Below are 21,572 nucleotides of genomic sequence, written 5' to 3' on the forward strand. Positions count from 1 at the left end.
GTGATCCAGACAGAGGGAACAGATTATGCAACCATGTGGTGCATGGTTGTTTAGGGAAAGTTGAGATTGTGTAGACTTGGTAATGGATATTTCATGACATATGCTTAGCAATGAGTTGAATAGATTTGCTTTTGTGGCATGATAACAAGTGGACAGGTGAGTGAACCTGACTTGAAAAACTGTAGTGGTCAAGGAAAGTGGCGAGTATAGTTCAAATAAGACAGGTCTGTCTACTCAACAAGAGAGAAGAAGCTGTATTTGCGAGTTTCTGAGATGACATGGTAGGATTAAATGACTGAGCTTGAGGACCTGAGGAAAGTCTGGGATCTGAAGTCACTTTGTTAATAAAGGGAGAGAACAGAGGTGGAAAATCAAAGGAGAGGATTCATTTAGTGAGAACAATTTTGAGAATGTTAAGCTGAGGAAAAAACATAAGAAGGCATTGATAACAATTGTGATCATGGAAGTTATTGAGATCATCTAAGGAGTAGCTAGGATGTGGGACTACATGCTGTAAACAAATGATAAGAGTAACAGCACTAAGAGCTGTTAGCTCTCAGTGAAAAAGAAAAAAAAAATTATGTATATATATGCTTACATATGTGGGTACAAATTTCCACACCATTAAGTTCCTGAAAAGTTAAAATTAAGCAGTCAAGCTAAGTAAATGCTATAATATATTTCCCTTGAATTGATTCACTTTGCTGTTGTTATTGATAACTCAAATGGAAACCTGATGGTCTTAAGAATTAATGTATTTTTTTAACAGATCTTTATTGGAGTATAATTGCTTCACAATACTGTGTTAGTTTCTGCTGTACACCAAAGTAAATCAGCTATATGCATACATATGTCTCCACATCCCCTCCCTCTTGAGCCTCCCTATCCCACCTCTCTAGGTCATCGCAAAGCACCGAGCTGATCTCCCTGTGCTATGCTGCTGCTTCCCGCATGTCGATGCTACTCTCACTTCGCCCCAGCTTCTCCCCTCACCCCGTGTTCTCAAGTTCAAAAAAAAAAGAATTAATGTACTTTAAAAATAGGAGAAATTTGTTTTCTTTCCCCATGGCATCAATTAAAATAATTAGATTCTTTTCCTGCTTTTAAGTTTTGTTTTTATAAATAATGTAATCACAATTATCTGGAAGTTCATGATACAAGTGTGGGGCTAGTTTCTGCTCTTTGCTTTCTAACTTTCTTATTTCCAATCTGATGTTATAATGAATAAAACTTTTGCAAATACTATTTGCTTTAATTCAATTCTTTGGCAGGTTTGTCAGTATTTTGAATCTTTATCCAACTGTTAAGTGTCAATTAACTCACATGAGAAGGAAATTTGCTAATCATAATACAGTCATGCAGAATGAATAACCCAGGAGTCTAGAGAAATATAGACACCAGAATATATGCCCAAAGGCCTTGTTTAGTGAGTACATGCGCTCACATCTACTGGATTTTATTCTAATGACTGCATTATATGCAAGGTACATTTGTAAGTATATTCTTTTGGGTTTTAAGAAAGAACACTGATAAAATGTTGAAATAATGACAAAGCATGCAAAGCTTTCTTTTTATAAATTTATTTTTATATCTTGTTTATTTTATGAGATTGTTGGAATGCAGGAAAGAGAAATGCATGAATATCACAGACTGTAGATTTATCTCTGTATAAAGAACCAGTGGACTGTTTCAAAGAATGTCTAAATCCTCATTTATTTCATCTGTAAACGTTTCTCGATTAAAATTTCTATGTTGTCTGACTCAGTGAAAGAGGGCTAAGAACACATTTTTGCTCCAGCTTCATCCCATTTTCTTGTTTTCTTTTTTAAGCTTATTGAAAGTAATCATAGGACTACAGTGTACAATAGTGAAGATGTTAAGTTTTCAATATAAAAAGAACTGGAATGTAATAATTCATAGGCATTTAAAAATAAGTATTTTTATCCAAAAGATGACTTTCTTTTAATGTGAATTATTCAACTGTCTCAGAGAATTTTAATTTATGCTTTGTGTCCTGGATAGCTTTTATAGATTTTTTTTTTTTACCTTAGGGGTTTCAAGGCAAGACCGGCCCTCCTGGGCCAGGGGGTGTTGTTGGACCACAGGTACGTTCCATTTACTTTATTTTCCTAACAAGATTTATTTTCTTGTTTATATTTTCACCTTTGCTAAGTTGTGTAAAATTTGCTCATTTTATTGTGAAAAGTTTTTAATTGAAATTTATGTATTTTTATATTTTGGATGGCATTTAAATATATAATTTGCCTGCATCAAATGAACTTCAGCAAACCATCAGTTAGCTAAAGCGATTTTTCAATTGCCTGAATGAATAAAAGAAAAGAATAAAATAAATGACATTAAGTCAGAAAGTTCACAATGAAGGTGACACGAAAGCCTGATCATGGCATCATCTGCTAAAAACATCACATAATTTTTAAATAGATTGGCCATAATCTTTTTTGGGGATTTCAAATTATAAAATGACTTTAGTTTTCTAAGTATAAATTAGATTTAGAGGTATAATATATTAGAAATATAAAGCTTCTAACACAATTCTTCTAAAATGTTAATATTTGCATTATATTACATGTTTCTTAAAATTTCTGTCTTCATAACAATGATTTCCATCGATGATAAAATATTAGTGTGTAATCTTTGAGTATATAGAAATAATGGCAAAGACAAGTAGCTTTTTCAAGGGAGGTGGCAGAAAGAATCTCAAAACTTGATGCAGTATCCTGAATTATAGTATTAACTACTTATAGAAAATAATTCACAGGGATAGAAAACAATGTTTTTATTCTGGCGTAGCCTATTGAATGGACACGACACATCTAGTTTACTCAGCTGGAATTTTATCCCTGCTAATAACAAATTATAGCAAAAGAGCAGTTGATTGAGTGTTTTAATTATTTAATTGCTTTAAGTAGTCTTTTCTCAGCCTACAATTAGCTCTTAATACTTTGTAACTCAATCACACACCACACACACAGAGAGAAACGAAAACTGTGTCTTCTTTCTAGGAATATGTGTGATAGAAGCAAAAACGAAGAGTTCTTGGATTGGTTGATCCCTTTTATTTCAGAGATCACTTTGAGCCAAGGGAATTTCTGTTTGCTACTTTATAAAGAAGAAAACAGTGTGCATGATGCTCTTTTTGCAGATTTCTGTGTGTGTGCTGAGCCTTCCTTTTAACTGCTTATCAGTTTTAATTTTTAAAAAACCCTCTAAATAATTGTTTTCTTCTTTATTCCAAACAACTTCACAGCAATTTTCTGTGGAAAAATCTAACTGAAAGAATCATTCCTATTATGTTATTTATCTCTGAACAGAAATAGAATTAGGGCCCCAACTAGAATGTAAACATCTTGGGGCTTAACTGAACATTTCAGGTCCTCACGATTTTGAAAAGTCATCTCTGCCTAATGCAGACATCCGGTTTCTGAGCCCCGTGTTCTTTTTTGTCTCCCTACTTTAAGGCATAAAAATAACACGTGTGTTATTGAATATGCATCTTCATTGGATTATTTTTCTTTATTGGTCCTTTTAAGAAAGAAAATTCTATAGCCTATTTCAAATGTAACCGTATTTTCATGTTAGGAAGTGAAAGGAAGTGATTTAATAGGAGCAATATTGATTGCAATACTTGATACTCCTTTTTTTGTGCGGTCATGTGAATCACCACTCATTTTTGTCTCAGTGGTGATAGCCATTAAATTAGGATCAGTTCTACATTCCTTACTATTGAAATTCTGATCAGATGTTTAAGGAAACATTCCTATGGGAAGAAATGTTTATGCATTAATGATAAGTTTGGGACCTTCAGCAATACATAATTAAAGGAATTTAAACCTAGAAATGTACACTCAAATTCGGGATAGATGTGTTTTTTATCCAAGACCAAAAAGTAAGAATCTGTTGCATTTTTAGAAAAATAACAGAATGATATTCCATAAGCAACTTCAGTAACACATTCCACTGTTTAACAATCTTAGCATCTGGAAACTTTCCCTTTATATATGTTTAAACTTAAATCCTTCATTTTGTTTTTCTCTAAGTGGAGATAGAGAGCAACTGGTCACCATTCTCTATTTACACTTGAAATAGCACCACGAACCAGCACCACTCAGGGGACACATAAGTGACCTGACATTTTTCACTTTGGCATTTGCAGCAGTTTAAGGCAGTGGGCTATTTGTTATAGTCTTTGGCCGAAAGGAACTGCCAACCCAAACTCATGATCTTCAGGGTCCCCCTGCCACATTGTCTAGACTTTGTCAAATGAACATAGATTAACAATTGGAAGGTCTCCAATCATGGAAATTCCAAGGAGGACCACTTTGGTTGTTTGGGTTCCAGGGGACCTGAGCTTATTATCAAGCAGTGATTAATTGAGTAGTGGTACCAGTGCCTCTTTTGCTCCTAAACTCATTTGACACCTAATATAAAAAGAGGGGAGGGTATGAAATTATAGTGAAAAAACAGTTTTTAACAATACTTGGCCTCACTCTGAAACAATCTGGTATTAAATAAAGAAAACAGCTCTTTGAATTTATCTATATATTTCCCTATACACTCAGATTTTAATAAAGATTACACATAATCTTTCAGACTTCTACCAGGTAATTTACTTTCACTGCTTTATATGCAGTTTTGTAGGACATCATGAAAATAATTGAAAATGATAAAACTTTGTGAAAGGGAGTGATATTTGTTTTGGGTTTGTGTTATCTTTGCCAAAAATAAAAGAGCAATCTAATGAAGTTTATTTATCCAATTTAGGGACCAACTGGTGAGACTGGTCCCATAGGTGAACGTGGACATCCTGGTCCTCCTGGCCCTCCTGGGGAGCAAGGTCTTCCCGGTGCTGCAGGAAAAGAAGGTGCAAAGGTACACCATGCTCAAGGAATTTTCTTGGCTGAAAATATTCATTTACTTTTTACTGTAGCTTCTCATTACTTGTCCATAGATTCTCTAAATGCTGGTGTAGTATTTAAATGAATGTCAGAAAGATATGTCAGTAAAATATTCAGTTTATTGTATCTCAAGGCATGACTGGACAATATACAAGAACAGTTAGTTCTATTGACCATAAAACCATCCATTTATATACACTCAACTGTGAATAGTAGCTCATTTTAATGTATATGACATTCCACACAATACTCTCATCATTAAACGGTATTCAGGCTTTACTCACAGTAGTTTAGAGGTAATTACAATTTTGTTTCTGGAAACATGTAGAGTTTACTCTCTATGATGGATGTTTATTATGTTCTTTAGGGTGACCCAGGTCCTCAAGGTGTCTCAGGGAAAGATGGACCAGCAGGACTACGTGGTTTCCCAGGTGAAAGAGGACTTTCTGGAGCTCAGGTATAATTAACATATTAATGAAATATGTGAATAAAATTGCTTATTAGAAGTATTTTTTTAGGTCTCAACTAAATAAAGATTCATGAGTAATTAAAGGGAAATATGTAAGCATATGCATTGGTTGTCATAATACATATAGCAATATACATTAGTGTCTGGAAACACTTCCTAATATTCTCATTTTGTCAATCATACATCTCCTCCTATTTATATTCAATTCACATCAATTCATTATCTTTGCTTTTCACTTTTCCCAGGGTGCACCTGGACTGAAAGGAGGAGAAGGTCCCCAGGGCCCACCAGGTCCAGTTGTAAGTATGATTATAATAAATAGCCATGCTATCCATGATTGCAAATTACAGCTCTTCTTTCATTACTCTCATGCTGTGATCCCACAGTGTGTGGAAGAGAAAATAAACACATGTCAATCAAATCAGTCAGTCAATGCCTGGTTTCTACCAGTTGCATGCTCTGATGAGTGCAGAAACAAAAGAGTTTAGCTGATTGAAAATATTTATTTTACCACTGCTGTCAGGAGGTAAAAGGAGCTATCTTGCTTCTTACAATACCTGAGGAAATAAATCATAATTTGTCTGATTCTGAGTACTTGATGAGACTTGAATTTTATCAATGCTCATTTAAAAAATCCCATAAGTGTGAAAGGCATATATCCATTTTGTATATTATCTAGATTGCTTTATTTAGTCAATGTAACCTTATGAAATAATTGGCGAATGAGTAAATATCAGATTTTTATTTACTTGAGATACATATAACCCCCCAGAAAGCATTAGAATGCAGCCTTAATTTTTTTCCATTAATTTACCTTCATTCTTAGCTGTACCGCGTGAAGTTACCAATAAGAGCCAAACTACCAATTTTAACGGTTTCTTCTCATTCTCCATTTTATTTCTCCAATCTAAAAAGCTGAAAGTTACCTTAACTTGCATCTCAACTTCTTTATATAACATATTGAAGTCATACTAGTTCCACCTCCAAAATGTTCCTTTAATTTGTCCCCTTTTCTTCATTTCCACTACCACCACATTTGTTCAGACTCTTTCCTTTCCCTCTTTGCTTAATAGTGTCTTATCTCCTTGACTCTCTTTCTTACCCTCTTCTGTTAGTTTTGCCCACTGATTGTAGAATTATAGCTTAATACACAACCTTAACTCTTCCATTGCTTTGCTTATACATATCTCATGGTTCCACGCTGTCTTTGGAAACCAAACTCCTTATAAGTTTCTTCAAAATTTGATCCCAATCACTATAGTCTATTTTATTTTTCTCAAGGCCTACATTCTAATTCTACCCAATTTAATGCACTGAATTTCTTGCTTATCATACTACCACAATCTTTATACTTTGCAGAGAATATAGTTTATACTATTCTTCTTCCAGGAAACCCCATTTTTCCTTTCTCTATTTGAAAAAAATCCTACTCATCCGTAGAGATCAAGCTTAAATGTTAAAATCTCTATAAGGTCATCTTTGGACAATTTGCTTCCATTTCATATATTAGTGAAATTTCTCTGCTCTTTGTGCTCTTTGTTATGATTCGCATTTTAGAAATTGCATTGGAATATATTTGGTTGTCTGTCTCTTTCATTAGACTGTGAGTTCCTTATGTTACTTTAGTTATATTCACAGTACAGTGCTGTCAATATAATCATTCCATATTTACCTATTTAAATTTATCATACATCCTGATACTGGAGTAAAGTGTATATAGCATAAATAATACTGAGAACACAGCAATATAATCTTTGGCAGATTGATTAACATTATATTTAATCTGTAGATCATACAAATGTCATTACAATGATTATGGTCGGTATGGATATCTGATAAGGATTTTTTAAAAAGAAAAGTAAGACTTTTCAATAACTATATTTGATATTCATAAAATTATATAGAACATTTTAAGATATCCAGATAAGTTAGTGGTGGTAGCATGAGTAGGAAAAAATAGTTGAATAAGACAGAAGTGCTTATTTGAGCATAGATAGAATCTTCAAAATTTTCAGTGCAATGCAATCTATTTATCCAGAACTTCAGGTTCTAAAGTGAATTTTATTTTGGAATATGGATGCATTTTTTGAGATCAATAGTTATTGCATCTGTGAAACCTGAATCATGAGCACAACATTTAAATTGTTTAAAGTAATTTTTTAGGACCCAAGCAAACAATGTTATCTGAGGTCTTTGGACAGTTGAAATCAATATATTTGTAGGGTACATAATATGCCCAGGAGATAGAGATATACTTTAATAGAATATTACTCAACAATTATCCAGTTACATGTGAAAGAACATAGTAAATATGATCAAAAAGATCTAATATTTATTCATTTAGCATCAAGAACCACTTATTTGGCAATTACTACTTACTTCCCTGTATACAATTAAGCTCCACAGAAGACATACCTCTAAAAGATTTAAAATAAGGGAAACAATTTTGAAAAGAAACACACCAAAGACCAAATAACACTATAAGACAGTCAGTGATTAAATGCCTAATGATATACAAACAACAATTATTAATTACTCAAGGGCAGGGGAAGAGAAGAGAAATCAGTAAAAGGGTCATGCAGGAGGTGGCCCTTGAACTTGGCTTCAAAGAGTATAGAGGATTACAAAATCATTAAGATCTAGAGAATGATACTAGGAAAGGGATAAGGTGTTTAGGGAACATCTGGTCTAACCAAAGTGTGACACCTTGGGAGAGGGACTAAAGTGTGATGAATTCTTGCTAGGACCCAGGTACTCTGCTATGTATTTACATAATATAATGCTAAAGCAGAAATATAATGTGCCATATGATTATTGAAGCTCTAAAATGCCACGTTGAAGTAATTTGAAGATTTGAAGTTTTTGGAGTAAATGGAGTAAAAAAAAATTAAAGTTTTTTGGAGCAAACAAATTTAATAAAGTTTTAGGGAAAAAGTTATCATTAGTGTGTAATACATAGCAGAGATGGGAGAGACTCATTGAACATAAAAGTTCAGTGATCAATGTCATAATATGAGTGAGCCAATGATAGTACAGTGGGAAGTCAAAGGCCAGTGCAGATGGAACAAACACTAGGAAGGCAGGATAGTAGGATTTATTACTAAGATTGGATATGGGCAGTGAGGAAAGATGAAAACTGAATGATGACTTCAAGCTTGTGTCCTTGGGGGAATGATAATTTAGTGATGCCTGGTCAGTTTTACCTGGTCAGAAACGATGACAAACACAAAACACTCTCACACGAAAGCTCAAAGCCTCTTAGTAGTCACAAAAGATTTTAAAATGCTTTTATACTTTGCTGATAGAAATGCTCCACAGATGCTGACTGTGAGTTTATTTATTTGGAATTAGAATCTATTCTTACAATAAATTAACATACACAATTCAATAGGCATCAACCAATTAAAATTCTTCCTCAAAGTTGTTGGAAAAGGAACCACTAAAAAGAAAGAGATCATCCACATTTATTAGTTCTTTATGCTATTACTCTAATTGCTGTAAAATATAACAGAGGTTCATGATGATGACTCCCACTTCATAACAAGTGCTAAACAAGCCTCAGTTTACTCCAGTTAAAGCAATTACATGCATGTGAAATTTGATTTTGAAATTTTTTAATTCCAAATTACCACGATTAAAACAAAAGTTGTTGATTTTCTAGATGTAAACTATAATTTATTCAGAAAATTTGTTCATGTTAATTCTCTTTTTTTGAGGTTAAAGACTTAGGGGGATTATCTTGCAACTGAGAGTATAAACAAAGAATAAGAAGTGCTGACTTCTTTGGCAAGAAAGATAACATGTTCCATTTTGCAATGTTGATCAAAGATGTGACATCGAAATATCAGAGGAAAATATCTGGTCAGTTGGGGAGAGACAATGAAATTGTATTGCATAAGGATAAAGGTGTAAGAGTATCCTGTAGAACTCCTGAGTCTGTATCAATCTCATATTAACTTTACCTTAGGGATATTGACCAAGTATTGGTAAGTGCAGGACTAAAATTCACAGGAACAGAGAGAGATAGAGATTCAGCACATATGCATACTAAGGAAAAAATATCAAAGTGATGAGTTCTCTAAGGAAAAAATGTAAAGACAGATGTGGATGGTAAAGGAAGTAGAAAAGGGAAAGGAAATTATTAAGAGTATTTATTCTTTCAACTCATGCTAAGAACTTTATAATTGTTATCTTATTTGATTCTTGCAACCTGGCCCAGTAGATATTATCTTTCCATTTTTAAAGGCAAGGGATCTGAGACTTAGAGAAGGTAAACAACTTGCCCAAGTTCATAGTCCTTTGAAAACGAAACACCACAGCACATTACATAGACCCATTTCCAGACATGTGTATCTCTTACTCTGTAAACATTGGCCTAACATTCTCTCTCTCTCCCTCTCTCTCTGTCTCTCTCAGTTGCAGTTTTCCAAGTCCTCTTCATCCTTCTCTATTTTGGTGAAAAATTTGTCAAAAGGAAAAGAGTTAGAGGAGCTAATATTACAGCTAACTAGGCTTTAATATTCCTATATGTGCTCTTTATAATCATTCTTAACTTGAATGAATCAAAGACTAAACTGCTTAAACGGATGTACAAGTTGGATCCTTAATGACCATAAATATTTTCCAGTATACTATTGAATCCTTAACTTTTTTCCTTAGAATACAATTCTTAAGGAGAGTAGTTGTGCTGTCTTTCTGGAATACTAGAGAAATAATAAATTCCCTCACTGCATAGGACGTCAATGAACTAAAACTAAAAGCAGGGTTTTTATCAACAGTTCTTGCTCACAGTGAGATTTGTAAAGTGTGTACATGTCACAGTTATGCACGTCAAACACTATACCCTTTCAATATATTCTGGCCCATACAAAGCAAAATGTATTTAATAGTCATCCATCTATACCTGTGTACATGTATACATTTATAAATATATTTAACATCTATTCTTTTTATTCATAATCTATTCAGTTGGAAACATAGGCCAGACTGTTTGTATCACATTGTTATGACAGCCTATAGAAGTGGATTTATTGAACTCTGATAGGTCTAGCTATGATGCCATTGGCTTGTATTTAGAGAAACTATAACGTGTAGAGTTGTATCAACCAAAGGTATCTATTTGAGGATATGGGAGATTTGTATGCAAGGCTCCTATTATAAGTGTCCTCAGAAGAAATCTCTTACTAATAATAGCATTAGAAATGTTTGTAGTTTCTTGAGCAGTTAGCTGGTTTTTTTTTTTTTTTTCTTTCAACTGTTACGAAAATTAAATTTCTCTTTTTGTTATGGCTTACGGAAATAATGGAGTCAAATTGGGGACACAGTAGAGAAGAAAACTCCTTGCTTTTTGACTGTTTTTGTAATTTTGCGTTCAACTCTATACAAAAAGTACATATAATGTACTTTAATATTATCTTCTTTATTTTATTAGAGTTACTTTTTAAAAATGCTGTACAAGACCCATTGCATTGACTTCATAAACCATCAATGGATCATGACCTGCATTTGGGAAAAGCCTTGGTCTCTAGTATGCATTTTTAGATTACTAATATTGTTAGTCCTATTTTTTGCCAATAAAAAAGTGACTTGCTTCTTTACATTTCTTACCTAACATTTCTTATTTATATTATCTTTTATTTATGTCTTCCCTGTAAGCTGCTGTAAGTTTTTTCTTATGGAAAACTATAATTAAATAAATATCTGAATACACCAATCTATTAAGCTGGAGTTTTATAGATTCATTAAATGGACATTTCCTGCATAGAGCTTATGGTTTACTGAGGATGATGGATGTGGAATAGATAAAATAACATATTAAATAATGAGTAATATATTAAAAGATAGAACAAAGAAGTTGAAGTGTAAACAATGTATTTTCCCTAAAGGAATTAGGTTGGAGTTAAAGATATAAATAAAAATCAATTTGATCTATGAAAAGCAAGTTTTTTGTGGGTTAGACTTAGTCTTGAAGTCTTCATCACTGTTTTAGTCCTCTTAGCAAAGAATTGGTATCTCAATGTCATAGTTCTCTGAAGGTCTAGCTACTCGGAATGAATGTATATTGAGAAACAGTTTTTAGTGCTCCTGCTGAAGACAAACAAAATTTATCCCAACAGGATACTGTGACTTTGGGCTTCTAAAATCTGGCAAAAACCAAGCGTTCTCTGTATGCGTGATGATGTACAAAAAAGCTGGTAATAGATGCCCATCAAAGCAGGGCATGTTTTCTCATCTCAGGGGGTTTACTCGCTAAGTGGGTGTCTTGATGCACACACGCAAGGCAGGAAGAAGCAAGGGGCTGAACGGCAAGAGAGGAAGGCAGCACGGCGTTTTTCTCATATGTTGAACACAAACTGAGTAAACATTTTATATTTATGTTAACACAGTATATACAAATATATTATGCAAACGAGTTCTCAGATTGCATTTACCACCTATATTTTCATAAAACAAAATCAAGGAAAATGTATTCCCTGAATAATCTCTCCCTCATATGCTTTTTCTGATTAAAAAAAAAAAGTCCCCTCTGGGACTTCCCTGGCAGTCCAGTGGTTAAGACTCCGCGCTGCCAGTGCAGGGGGCATGGATTCGATCTCTGGTGGGGGAACTAACATCCCACATGCCGCCCGGTGTGGCCAAAAGATAAAATAATAATAATAATAATTTTAAAAAATCTCCTCATTGCCAGCAGTTATTTCTCTAAAAATAAGGAGATTTAAAAAAATAAAATAGTGTGCGGGTAAAGGCCCTCTATCCTTACAACCACATTTCTTCCCCGTCCCCAGGAGTGGGAGTTAATATGGAGAATGTATATGGGGAGGGGGCAGGCACATAGCTGCTAAAAGGTAAAAGTCCAAGATTTCACAACTGTGCAACGTATCAGTCTTTATTCCTTTCCTATGACTCCTATTTCATGATTGTCCCCTGATGATTCTCTCTTTTCCTCTTTATGTGCTATTATTTCTTCCTGTTGTTGTCTCTCCCTTAGGATTTTATATGCCCTTCTTATCATAATTCCTATTTCTTCTAATTATTTGTCCACATCCCATTCCAGAAAACCTTCTTTTCACTGGCTTTTTACTTATTTCTCAAACAAGGAGCTGGAAAAGTTTTTAGAAGGATTATACTTACTAACTGGGTCATATGCTATTCTTTTTAAAATTAAAGCACACTTTCTCTATTGGAATACGGTTAGACCTCAGGGGGCTATTATGACATCCAATCAGGATGAATCATGTAGACAGATGGTGGTGGGATCAGTGACCGAAGACTGAGATATTGTAGGACTTTAACTTAATCATTCAGAATTTATGTTTTAAACTCTGGTAATGCTTGATATTTTACCTGAATTTTCAGCTTATCTGATCTCAAATACATGTAATCTGCAGAGTGAAAATTACCTCAAACTAGTTTTGCCACAAAGGTCAACTTGGCTTTACAAAGAGAGGGGCAGACTTTTTTCTTTTTTTGCTTTCTACTTGTATAGCTCTGTTCATAAGGACTTGTGTTTATGTTTCTTTTCCTCTCTCTAGTGGGCTGCCTTCTAATTGAAAGCTGATAAGATGATTTCTCTGTTTACCTCTTTCCTTTACTTTACAAATGCTTCTCAGAATATGAAACACTCAGTGAATATAACAGAAAATATTTATCTGGGGTTCTCCTGTGTGTGAAGAGTTAGAGAAATAACCACTATTCTCATTGCTTCAAGGAAATAAACTGATGCTATTGACTTGTGTTTTATTACCATTGCAAGGTTTAGGGAAAAGGGCTGCAGAAGAGGATAAAGCTAACATAAACTTAAAGAGAGGTCACTAATTATAAAAATGTAAATTCCTCTCTTTTAAAAATAAGTAAATGTCCAACCTTCAGTTGAAAATAAGTGACCTATAGTGGTTGCTGTTTAGTATTAAAATAACAGAATACTTCATGATATTACGATTGTTATGATTCCTGTAATTCCATACATACCTTTAGAAAACTTTTAATTTACCTTGTGTCCATTGCTATTTAAATCATACATTGGGGAAATATTTTTATAGTTTTTAGCCTCTTTTTCTCTGAGTTCTTTCCAGTTAAGCACTTTTGATGGGTAAAATATTTATCATTGCTATAGAGATGAGTATGTAAACAGTTTAAATTAGGACTAAAAATACTGTTTTGTGGGAAAAGCTCTACTCTTTAACTGTATGGCCTTAGATGTACCATACACATTCTGGATCTTAATTTTCTCTCCTATAAAATTTAACTTCTGCAATCATTTGAGATTGCATATCTACTTTTAAAGTATGTAGCTGTTCATGTACAGTACTCCAACATCTGTTGCATTCATATTTTAGGACAGACTTTAGATGTATCAACACAATAATATCAGAAAAAACAGAGGGCAAATTATTTCTGTTCCTATTTTGTTGGCGAGAAAATAGAGCCAAATAGAAGTTAATCAGTTTGTTCAAGATGGGAAAGCTACTGGTTTCAGTGCTGAGAAGGAAAAGATCACACATACAGTTGACACTTTTACGTAGGGCTTGCTATGTGCCAGTAAGTACTCAGAGGGCTGAAGATCAATTTAAAAACAAGCAAAAATTTTACCTTTGTGAGCCTATTATTATCCATTTAACCTATGTTTAAACCCAAACATGTTCATCTTAGATGTAATTGTTCACTTATCTGACAAATATAAAGCCCTCTGTTCTTCACTATAGCCAGTTATAGGACAATGCAATAAATTCTATAACTAACTGTCTAGCCTTTATGGAAAAAAATGAATCTGCAGTGTGAGCTTCTTAAGGGCTGATGCCTGCCATAATACATTTTGTATTCCCAATCAGTGTCACAAGAGAGTAGTCTCACTATATTTTTGTTAAATATGTTCTCTTTTTAATATCGGGTTTAAATTTTCATTTTTAATGGAATTTCTTCAGTGATTCAATTGGGATTAAAGGATTCATAAGGCTTACTCTTAAAAGTTGACCTGGGAATATTTAAATAAGTTCTGTATGTTGATAACAGCATGTGCTTAATCAGTAGGTATCATCAGAGATTTTCACTTTTCATTTATAGATGTATAAAATAAAATCACTGCAGAGCATGCTGTTATCAAAAATATCTAGACTGTATGAATGTCAGAGAATGACTGTTTGGACAAAGGAGATAAGCATTGCCATTAATTCTTTCAAGTTTTCTCATTTTAGAAAGTGTTCAACCAATGTGAGCTTGTTCTGGTAGAAGTGGTCTTAAATGGCTTCTATTTCCTCTACTTATTAAAATTTAGCATAATATGTGTGAATTATTGTGGTACAAACAACCAGGGAATTTTTTCTTCACCATTTATGAAGTACTCTGTATTGCAGGAAGAAACTTTGTGTGAATCAGGGCGCATGAGCTAGACACTGGGCCTTACGGCCGCCTTTACCTGAAAAGTAAACAAGTCATACAGGAATTAAATTATATTGCATTTGTAAAGTACTTAGCACAATAGTTGTTTAGTAGACTCAATAGTTGGAAAATAATAAATTTTCTTAATATACACATCTGTTTTCTAGTGAATTTCCTCTTTTATCATTCTGGTCTCATAGCTGTCAAGCTCAACACAGTCTAAAATGATATCTTCCTCAGGTAGTCTTTGAAAAGTTGGGGTTTAAATTTAAAACAGGATCAAAGAGAAAGGTTTCATGACCTGACATATCAAAATTGCATCTCTTTTTGTATCATCAATTACAAATAAAATATTTCAGCCCTTAAATTGGATGCTTAGTTTAGATTTGATAACACTAATGGGTAGTAATGCTTTTGTGAGATTTTACAAGTAAAATATTAAAATGAAAATGTAACACACCCACCTTGTATGCACACTGATCCTCAAGAAATCAGATTTTCAGATATTAGAGATTTATCTTTAGGGATGATAGTGTTTACCCAAATAAAACAGAATCACCCTAGTCACACTGTATATTGTTTTCTGCTTATACTTACACCAAAAAAGAGTGCTTTCATTACTGAACTTTTTCTTTCTCTCTTTTCTGTAATTCAGAATTCTTTGCATTCCTCTCAATTTCAGGGTCCTTGCTCTCCTTCTCCTCCTTTTAATCCTTGTCTTCCTCCTCTGTTCTCTCTCTCTTTTTCTCTCTTTCATTGTCCATCTTCCTCCCTCCCCTGCCCTCCTCCTCAGCCTCCAGGCTTCCTTTCTTTCTTTGCTGTCTCTGCTAAGTAGAGACAAATCTTTGCATGCCTTCAACTTTTAGGGCTGCACTTCTTGAATGCACTCAGAGGACTCTATTCCCATTTTTAATTTCTGCATTGGCCTCTGGAATCATTCATCCAAAGTCTGCCATCTGGTTAACAGTCACACCACTTGTGGTTGACTCTTTTGCATAAAATATTTTAATATTATTAGATTAAAAATAACATTTTGACAGAGGACAGATGTTTATTATTTAAAAAATACTAACTGAAGTTTTCCTTTGTAATCTCTTCTTCTTTAGTATTTGAATTATGATTGGTAAAAATTTATTTTTCACACAACTCTTAAGCACTACATCAATACAAATTGTCATTATCATTGTTCTTATGTTCATATTTAGTTAGTTCTCTAGCTAATAAAAATAGAAATTAGAACAAAGTCAATAATTCATATTTGTATAATAAAATGACTTCTAATTACATAGGGAGAGTAATATTAGAAGATAAATGTGACAGTACTATATTTTCCAGCTTTTATAAATCATTTCTTTGAGTTTTAAAATGATGATGTTATTATTTAGACTTCTTAATTATTAAGGAAATCTGCTAATAATCATATTTTCTAATATTTCACATTAGTTCAATCTTGAAAGAAAATGATAAATTAAAACTTAGCCACCCATTTAGGAATCTAATGCAAAGACAATATTCTTGTTATCTTTCAATAAATAAAATTGGAAATGGTAAATAGGTTATCTTTGACCTATACATGACTTAGTAAATCTACATTTGCATTTCTTTTATTCTTGCTTTAAATAATGTTTTCTTAAATTGTTGATAGAGATAATTAATATGAAGGCAGTATCCACACTTTTTAAAATTTTACATATTAGGTATTTTTTAAGCAAACTAATTGAAAATATATAGCCTCTATTTTGAAACTCAATTGGACGTACCTAGTCAAATGTGAATTATCTAGTTAGTGTTCATAATAAAACCCAATGGTCCCTACAGAATTCTAAGATAAATTTAAGGACTTATTTTCAGGAAAAAGTCCAAGCTCTGGGATAGTGATTATTGGACTTTATTATGTAAAAAATTATATTTGTACCTCAAAGCAATGACAATTTCTGAACTCATTTTTAGGACTTTGAAATTGTGATTCAGCAAGTTTGAGGTGAAGTCCAGAAATCACTTTGAAAAATGCTAGTCTAGACAGTGTATCATGCCAATCCAGAATAATACAGGGAGAAAATTGTATAGGAAGGTACTGTTGGATTTATGTCTTATAAAACATTGTGAACAATTGTGAACACTTAAATGAAAAGAGAAAACATCTGTAAAATATTAAAGATATATAATTTTGAAATATTTTTCTTCTTATCAGTATTTCTTAACTTTAGTATCTGTGCTTAATATTGGGGCTAGAACTTAATCTTTTAAATTGTGAGTACTGTTCCTGTCTGAGATCTTAAAATTGTCTAAAAGTGACTTTTATGTTATGTAAACTGTAAGATTTCACAACTAAATAAGTGATTCTTAAGTGTAAATTTTTCCATCATTAATAACAAAATACCTTTTTTCCACTGTGCTAGGGCTCACCAGGAGAACGTGGGTCAGCAGGAACAGCTGGCCCAATTGGTTTGCCAGGGCGACCAGGACCTCAGGGTCCTCCTGGTCCAGCTGGAGAGAAAGGTGCTCCTGTAAGTAATTTCAAGGAGGAATATATTATACTGTCATCCTGCACAAGTTATTACTTTTTATTCAAGGATATTAGCTCTTCATAGTCCACTGCATTCTTTCTGCATATGTGCCTGGCATATAAACACACTTATTTTTATATTTATAATACAGAAAATTTCAAATTCATTAAATGAGATGACATTTTTCCACATTTTATGAAACCCTAATATCTGTGGGGGAGTTGGATATTATTAATGTGAAAGGCTTCTGAGTTTGTTCCTTTTGAAAGATAAAACTGGACTTTTGATTAAAACCATACTTTGCTGCTTTATATTAGAAAAGTGTTCACTTTTCACTCCTCTTGTAGTACAACTTAATTTCCAATCACTTTCATGGTCTGTAAGTGAAATGCATAGAAAGAGGCTGCACTTCTCGTGTGATTTGAGTTTTGATCTACAGTGAAAGAGGTGGAAAACATCTGGTCAATTATTTTATCTTATATTTATTTAATAATTATGGATATATTCTGTTCATTAGGTTTAAGTTTCATCATCAAGATTTCTCCCCTAATTTTGTTCCTGCTTTTCACTTAATCATATTAATTTTCTAAAACAACTAAAGCATTCTCTCATCCTCCAAGGTTAAAACACAAACTTGTTCAGTAAATATATATAAAAATTGCTGATCATTGTATGCAAAAAATATGAGTTCAATACTTTTGTGTATATGTAAGTTTTGAAATATATTATCTAGTTTAAGCCTATAATCTTCAAAATACCTTTTAATCACTAAGGACCTAGTTTTAGCAAGTTGAGTGAGATTTAGCAAGTTGCTTTCATTGTCCATTGACATTACTGTTCGTGATCTTGTTTAAGTATTTCCAAATTAAAGTGACTGTTTTTCTGTAATCTACTACCTTTTAGACACATTTAGAATAGGACCATATCACCTGTGGTTAGAATCTTTTGGTGACAGAGAAAGCATTTTTAATTGCTGAGAAGTTTTTAAAGCAATGTATTTCCAGCTTAGTAAATTTGTTGAAAATTTAGACATTATTTTCTGAGATGTTAAAAGACAACTATAAAAAATTGTTCTTTGGCTCCTTCTTACAATTTCTATAATTTCCAACCAATCTCAGACCTAAAGATTTGTCCATAAAACTTTTATAGTGTACTGTGCACTGGGAGGGGATATAAAAGATATAGATTCAGGCCCTTTCATACAAGTTCATTCAAAAATTCAGGGCACCCGTATATTGGCACAACACAATGAAGAATGTATACAGAGAAAACAGATATGCATTGCTTTAGTATACCAATTGAGAATATACTTATTAGAGAAGCCAAGAATTCTCTGAAGATAATAAGTTGAAGGCTGGGTTTTAAATACCTTGACTTTATGAAGAAAAAGTAAAATATTGAAACAAAGACAAGAATATGGAAAAGTATTGAAAATGATAATAAATTACTTTGGTGATATAGAGGAGAAATTATTGACAGAAGCCCTTTTCAGAGATAAGATTTGGCCCAGGTTTTGTTGGTGATTGGTGGTATTATGAGGAGGGAGGGAGAGGAGAATGTTCTGCCCACCTGTTCTCTCTGTTATTCCCACCACCAACAAAAACTCCAAGGTGTTCATTCCACTGTTCTTTTATTCAACAAATAGTTATTGAGAGCTACTAAGTGCTGGACACAGTATTAGATAGTACTTTTGAAGAAGTTATCTATCTAGGGATGGTAGCATCAAATGGTTATAGAAGTGTTGGGTGAAAATACCCATAGCCCTCCATGCAGACGTTTAGTAAAAACTGATGGACACGTTGGCTAAGATGTTAAGCAAAGTCTTTTACCTCTTCCTAAACCCAAATATAAATCTGATATAGTGGTATAGATTCCACACAGACCAGGATCAGAAGAAATAAACAGCAGGTGATTCCTGGCTAGAGATTATGTGTACTGTAATGAAGGCAGTTAAGAATTAATCTGTCTTATTTACAGATACTCTCATATAAAAGGATTGATTTTTGGAGTTCAGTCTCTCAAGGAAATCCAAATTAAGGAGAAATATCTGAATCAGCTCATGTGTTCAAAATAGTGACATTCACTGTGAATAGCACAGCACATTTTATGAGTGGAGATAGTTTTGAGACATTGCAATATTTAATTTGAAGGAAATAAAAGGTCTCCAATGTGACATCAGAGGTATGTGTTAAATGATAATTATGGCATAGTTTTGAAAAATACAATAAGATTGTATGGAACCCAATAAAGTAATAAACTTGTTAACTTTGTTTTATAGACATTTTGTTATTTTTGTTGTCATTAAGCAATTAACTAATTAGCCTTAAATGGCTACTCTGGGCCATAGGCCAGCTAGGTACAATGGAATACAAAATCAGACAGCTTCTGCCCTCACACAATTTATTGTCTGATGGGGCTTTAGATAATAAACAAAGAATCACTAAGTACCTGTATAATTACAAACTCTGGCTAATGATATAAGGAAATGTACTGGTGTATGTCAGCTTATAACAGAGGGACCTAAGCTGGAATCAGAGCCTTTCCTTGGGTAGGACATTGATGATGGAATGTAAAAGATGAGGAGGAATTAACTAAGTGGAGGGTCCTCCTAGGGGCATTCCAGGCTAAGTGAACAACATGTGCTCAGGCCAAGTGACAGGAAGGGTATGGCATCAAGTTGAACTAAAAAAGATCTACATGGGTTGAAATATAGAGAGCAAGGGCAAGGGAGGCTAGAGGCTGTTCCATAGGTAGTAGGAGCCAGGTAATGGCAGACCACACTAGCAGCTTGGTCTTTACCTTAGGAATGGTAAACAAGTAAATTGACTATAAAGAATGTTGGTAAGATGATTGTCTCTCTGATTGCAGTACAGAGGATAGCTTGGAAGTAAGAATAGATGTGAGATAAGAAGGAAACATTTCAATAGTTGAAAGGAAGCCTACTAGTATTTTGGGGTAAGATGCTAATGGTGGAGATAAAGAGAAGTAAATATATTCAAGAGATAAAACTTAGTCATCGTAAATGGACAGGAGGTGGTGAGGGACAGAGGGGTGGGGAGCAGGATAATGTAAATGCAGGAACTAATGACATGGATTCCCAGCTTGCGTAATGGGAGAAAAGATAGAACCACCAACTGCAATCAGGAATAATTTTGTACAGAACTGATGAAGTCTTGACTTTTAGGAAATCACTTATTTAAGCTCTGAAAGGATTTTTTGCTATCTTTATTATCAAGCCTATACTTTTTATTTTATTTTATTATTTTTTTATTTTATTTTTTTTGCGGTACGTGGGCCTCTCACTGTTGTGGCCTCTCCCATTGCGGAGCACAGACTCCAGATGCGCAGTCTCAGGGACCATGGCTCACAGGCCCAGCCACTCTGCGGCATGTGGGGATCCTCCCGGACCAGGGCACAAACCCGTGTCCCCTGCATCAGCAGGCGGACTCTCAACCACTGCGCCACCAGGGAAGCCCTCAAGCCTATACTTTTTAAACTACACAATATAGTTACATTTTAAAAAGAGGAAAATAATGTCATTGTCAAAAAGTAAACAAAAATTTTTAAAAAGCTAACAGCCTTGTCATTTTGAATCAGTAAAAGCAGCAATGAAAGAAAATATCAAAATCTAGAAAAATTCATGAAACATTGTTAAAAAATAGAAAAAGTCTACACATAAAGCATATTATAAAGTTGGGTATACAAGCAGCACAGAAAAAGAGTAAAGGGTCAGTGAGTTTTCACAAACATCGAGCATCTGATTTATCAATATATAATGCTTGATTTGAAAATGTGTGATTGAAAGAAAAATTCCAAGTTGGGTCTTAATTGTTTTTGTGACCCATAACTTGAGATTCATAAATTGTTAACAGTGTTAGTATTCTTAGTCACGAAAGAATGTAGAGATCTTTTGTGTTATCATTTGCTACTAGGAAATAGCAATATATTGGGAAAATATACTTTGGGGGAAAATCAAAGCAATTTCCTTGTCAAATATGGAAGCCAGAGTATGACTGTTGTAGCTGTACTTAAAAATTGTAACAATAGCTAATTTATAGGTTTCTTACGGCAAAGTAATGACCTGCTGGATTTTCAATGCAGGGAGAAAAAGGTCCCCAAGGCCCCGCAGGGAGAGATGGAGTACAAGGCCCTGTGGGTCTCCCAGGGCCTGCTGGGCCTGCTGGCTCCCCAGGAGAGGATGGAGACAAGGTGAGTGCTCTTTATTCATATTAGTGCATCCTGTGAAAAATAAATTTTTCCTTAAGAATCCTGGATATAATCTCTTTTAAGATTAGATGTCAAATC

The 21,572-nt window shown here is 33.7% G+C and overlaps 1 protein-coding gene across 2 annotated transcripts in view; it reads left to right on the forward strand.

Annotated features, from left to right (window-relative positions):
• Positions 1-21,572, forward strand: part of COL11A1 (collagen type XI alpha 1 chain) — a 200,559-nt gene that overhangs the window by 130,042 nt on the left and 48,945 nt on the right. For both annotated transcript variants that reach the window (XM_019919166.3, XM_033862798.2), the window contains exons 38-43: positions 2,052-2,105; positions 4,783-4,890; positions 5,284-5,373; positions 5,631-5,684; positions 17,160-17,267; positions 21,369-21,476. In XM_019919166.3, coding sequence (XP_019774725.2) covers positions 2,052-2,105; positions 4,783-4,890; positions 5,284-5,373; positions 5,631-5,684; positions 17,160-17,267; positions 21,369-21,476 — 522 coding nt within the window. The remainder of the gene's footprint in view (positions 1-2,051; positions 2,106-4,782; positions 4,891-5,283; positions 5,374-5,630; positions 5,685-17,159; positions 17,268-21,368; positions 21,477-21,572) is intronic.

This window comes from Tursiops truncatus, chromosome 1, assembly GCF_011762595.2.
Source record: "Tursiops truncatus isolate mTurTru1 chromosome 1, mTurTru1.mat.Y, whole genome shotgun sequence".
NCBI lineage: Eukaryota > Metazoa > Chordata > Mammalia > Artiodactyla > Delphinidae > Tursiops > Tursiops truncatus.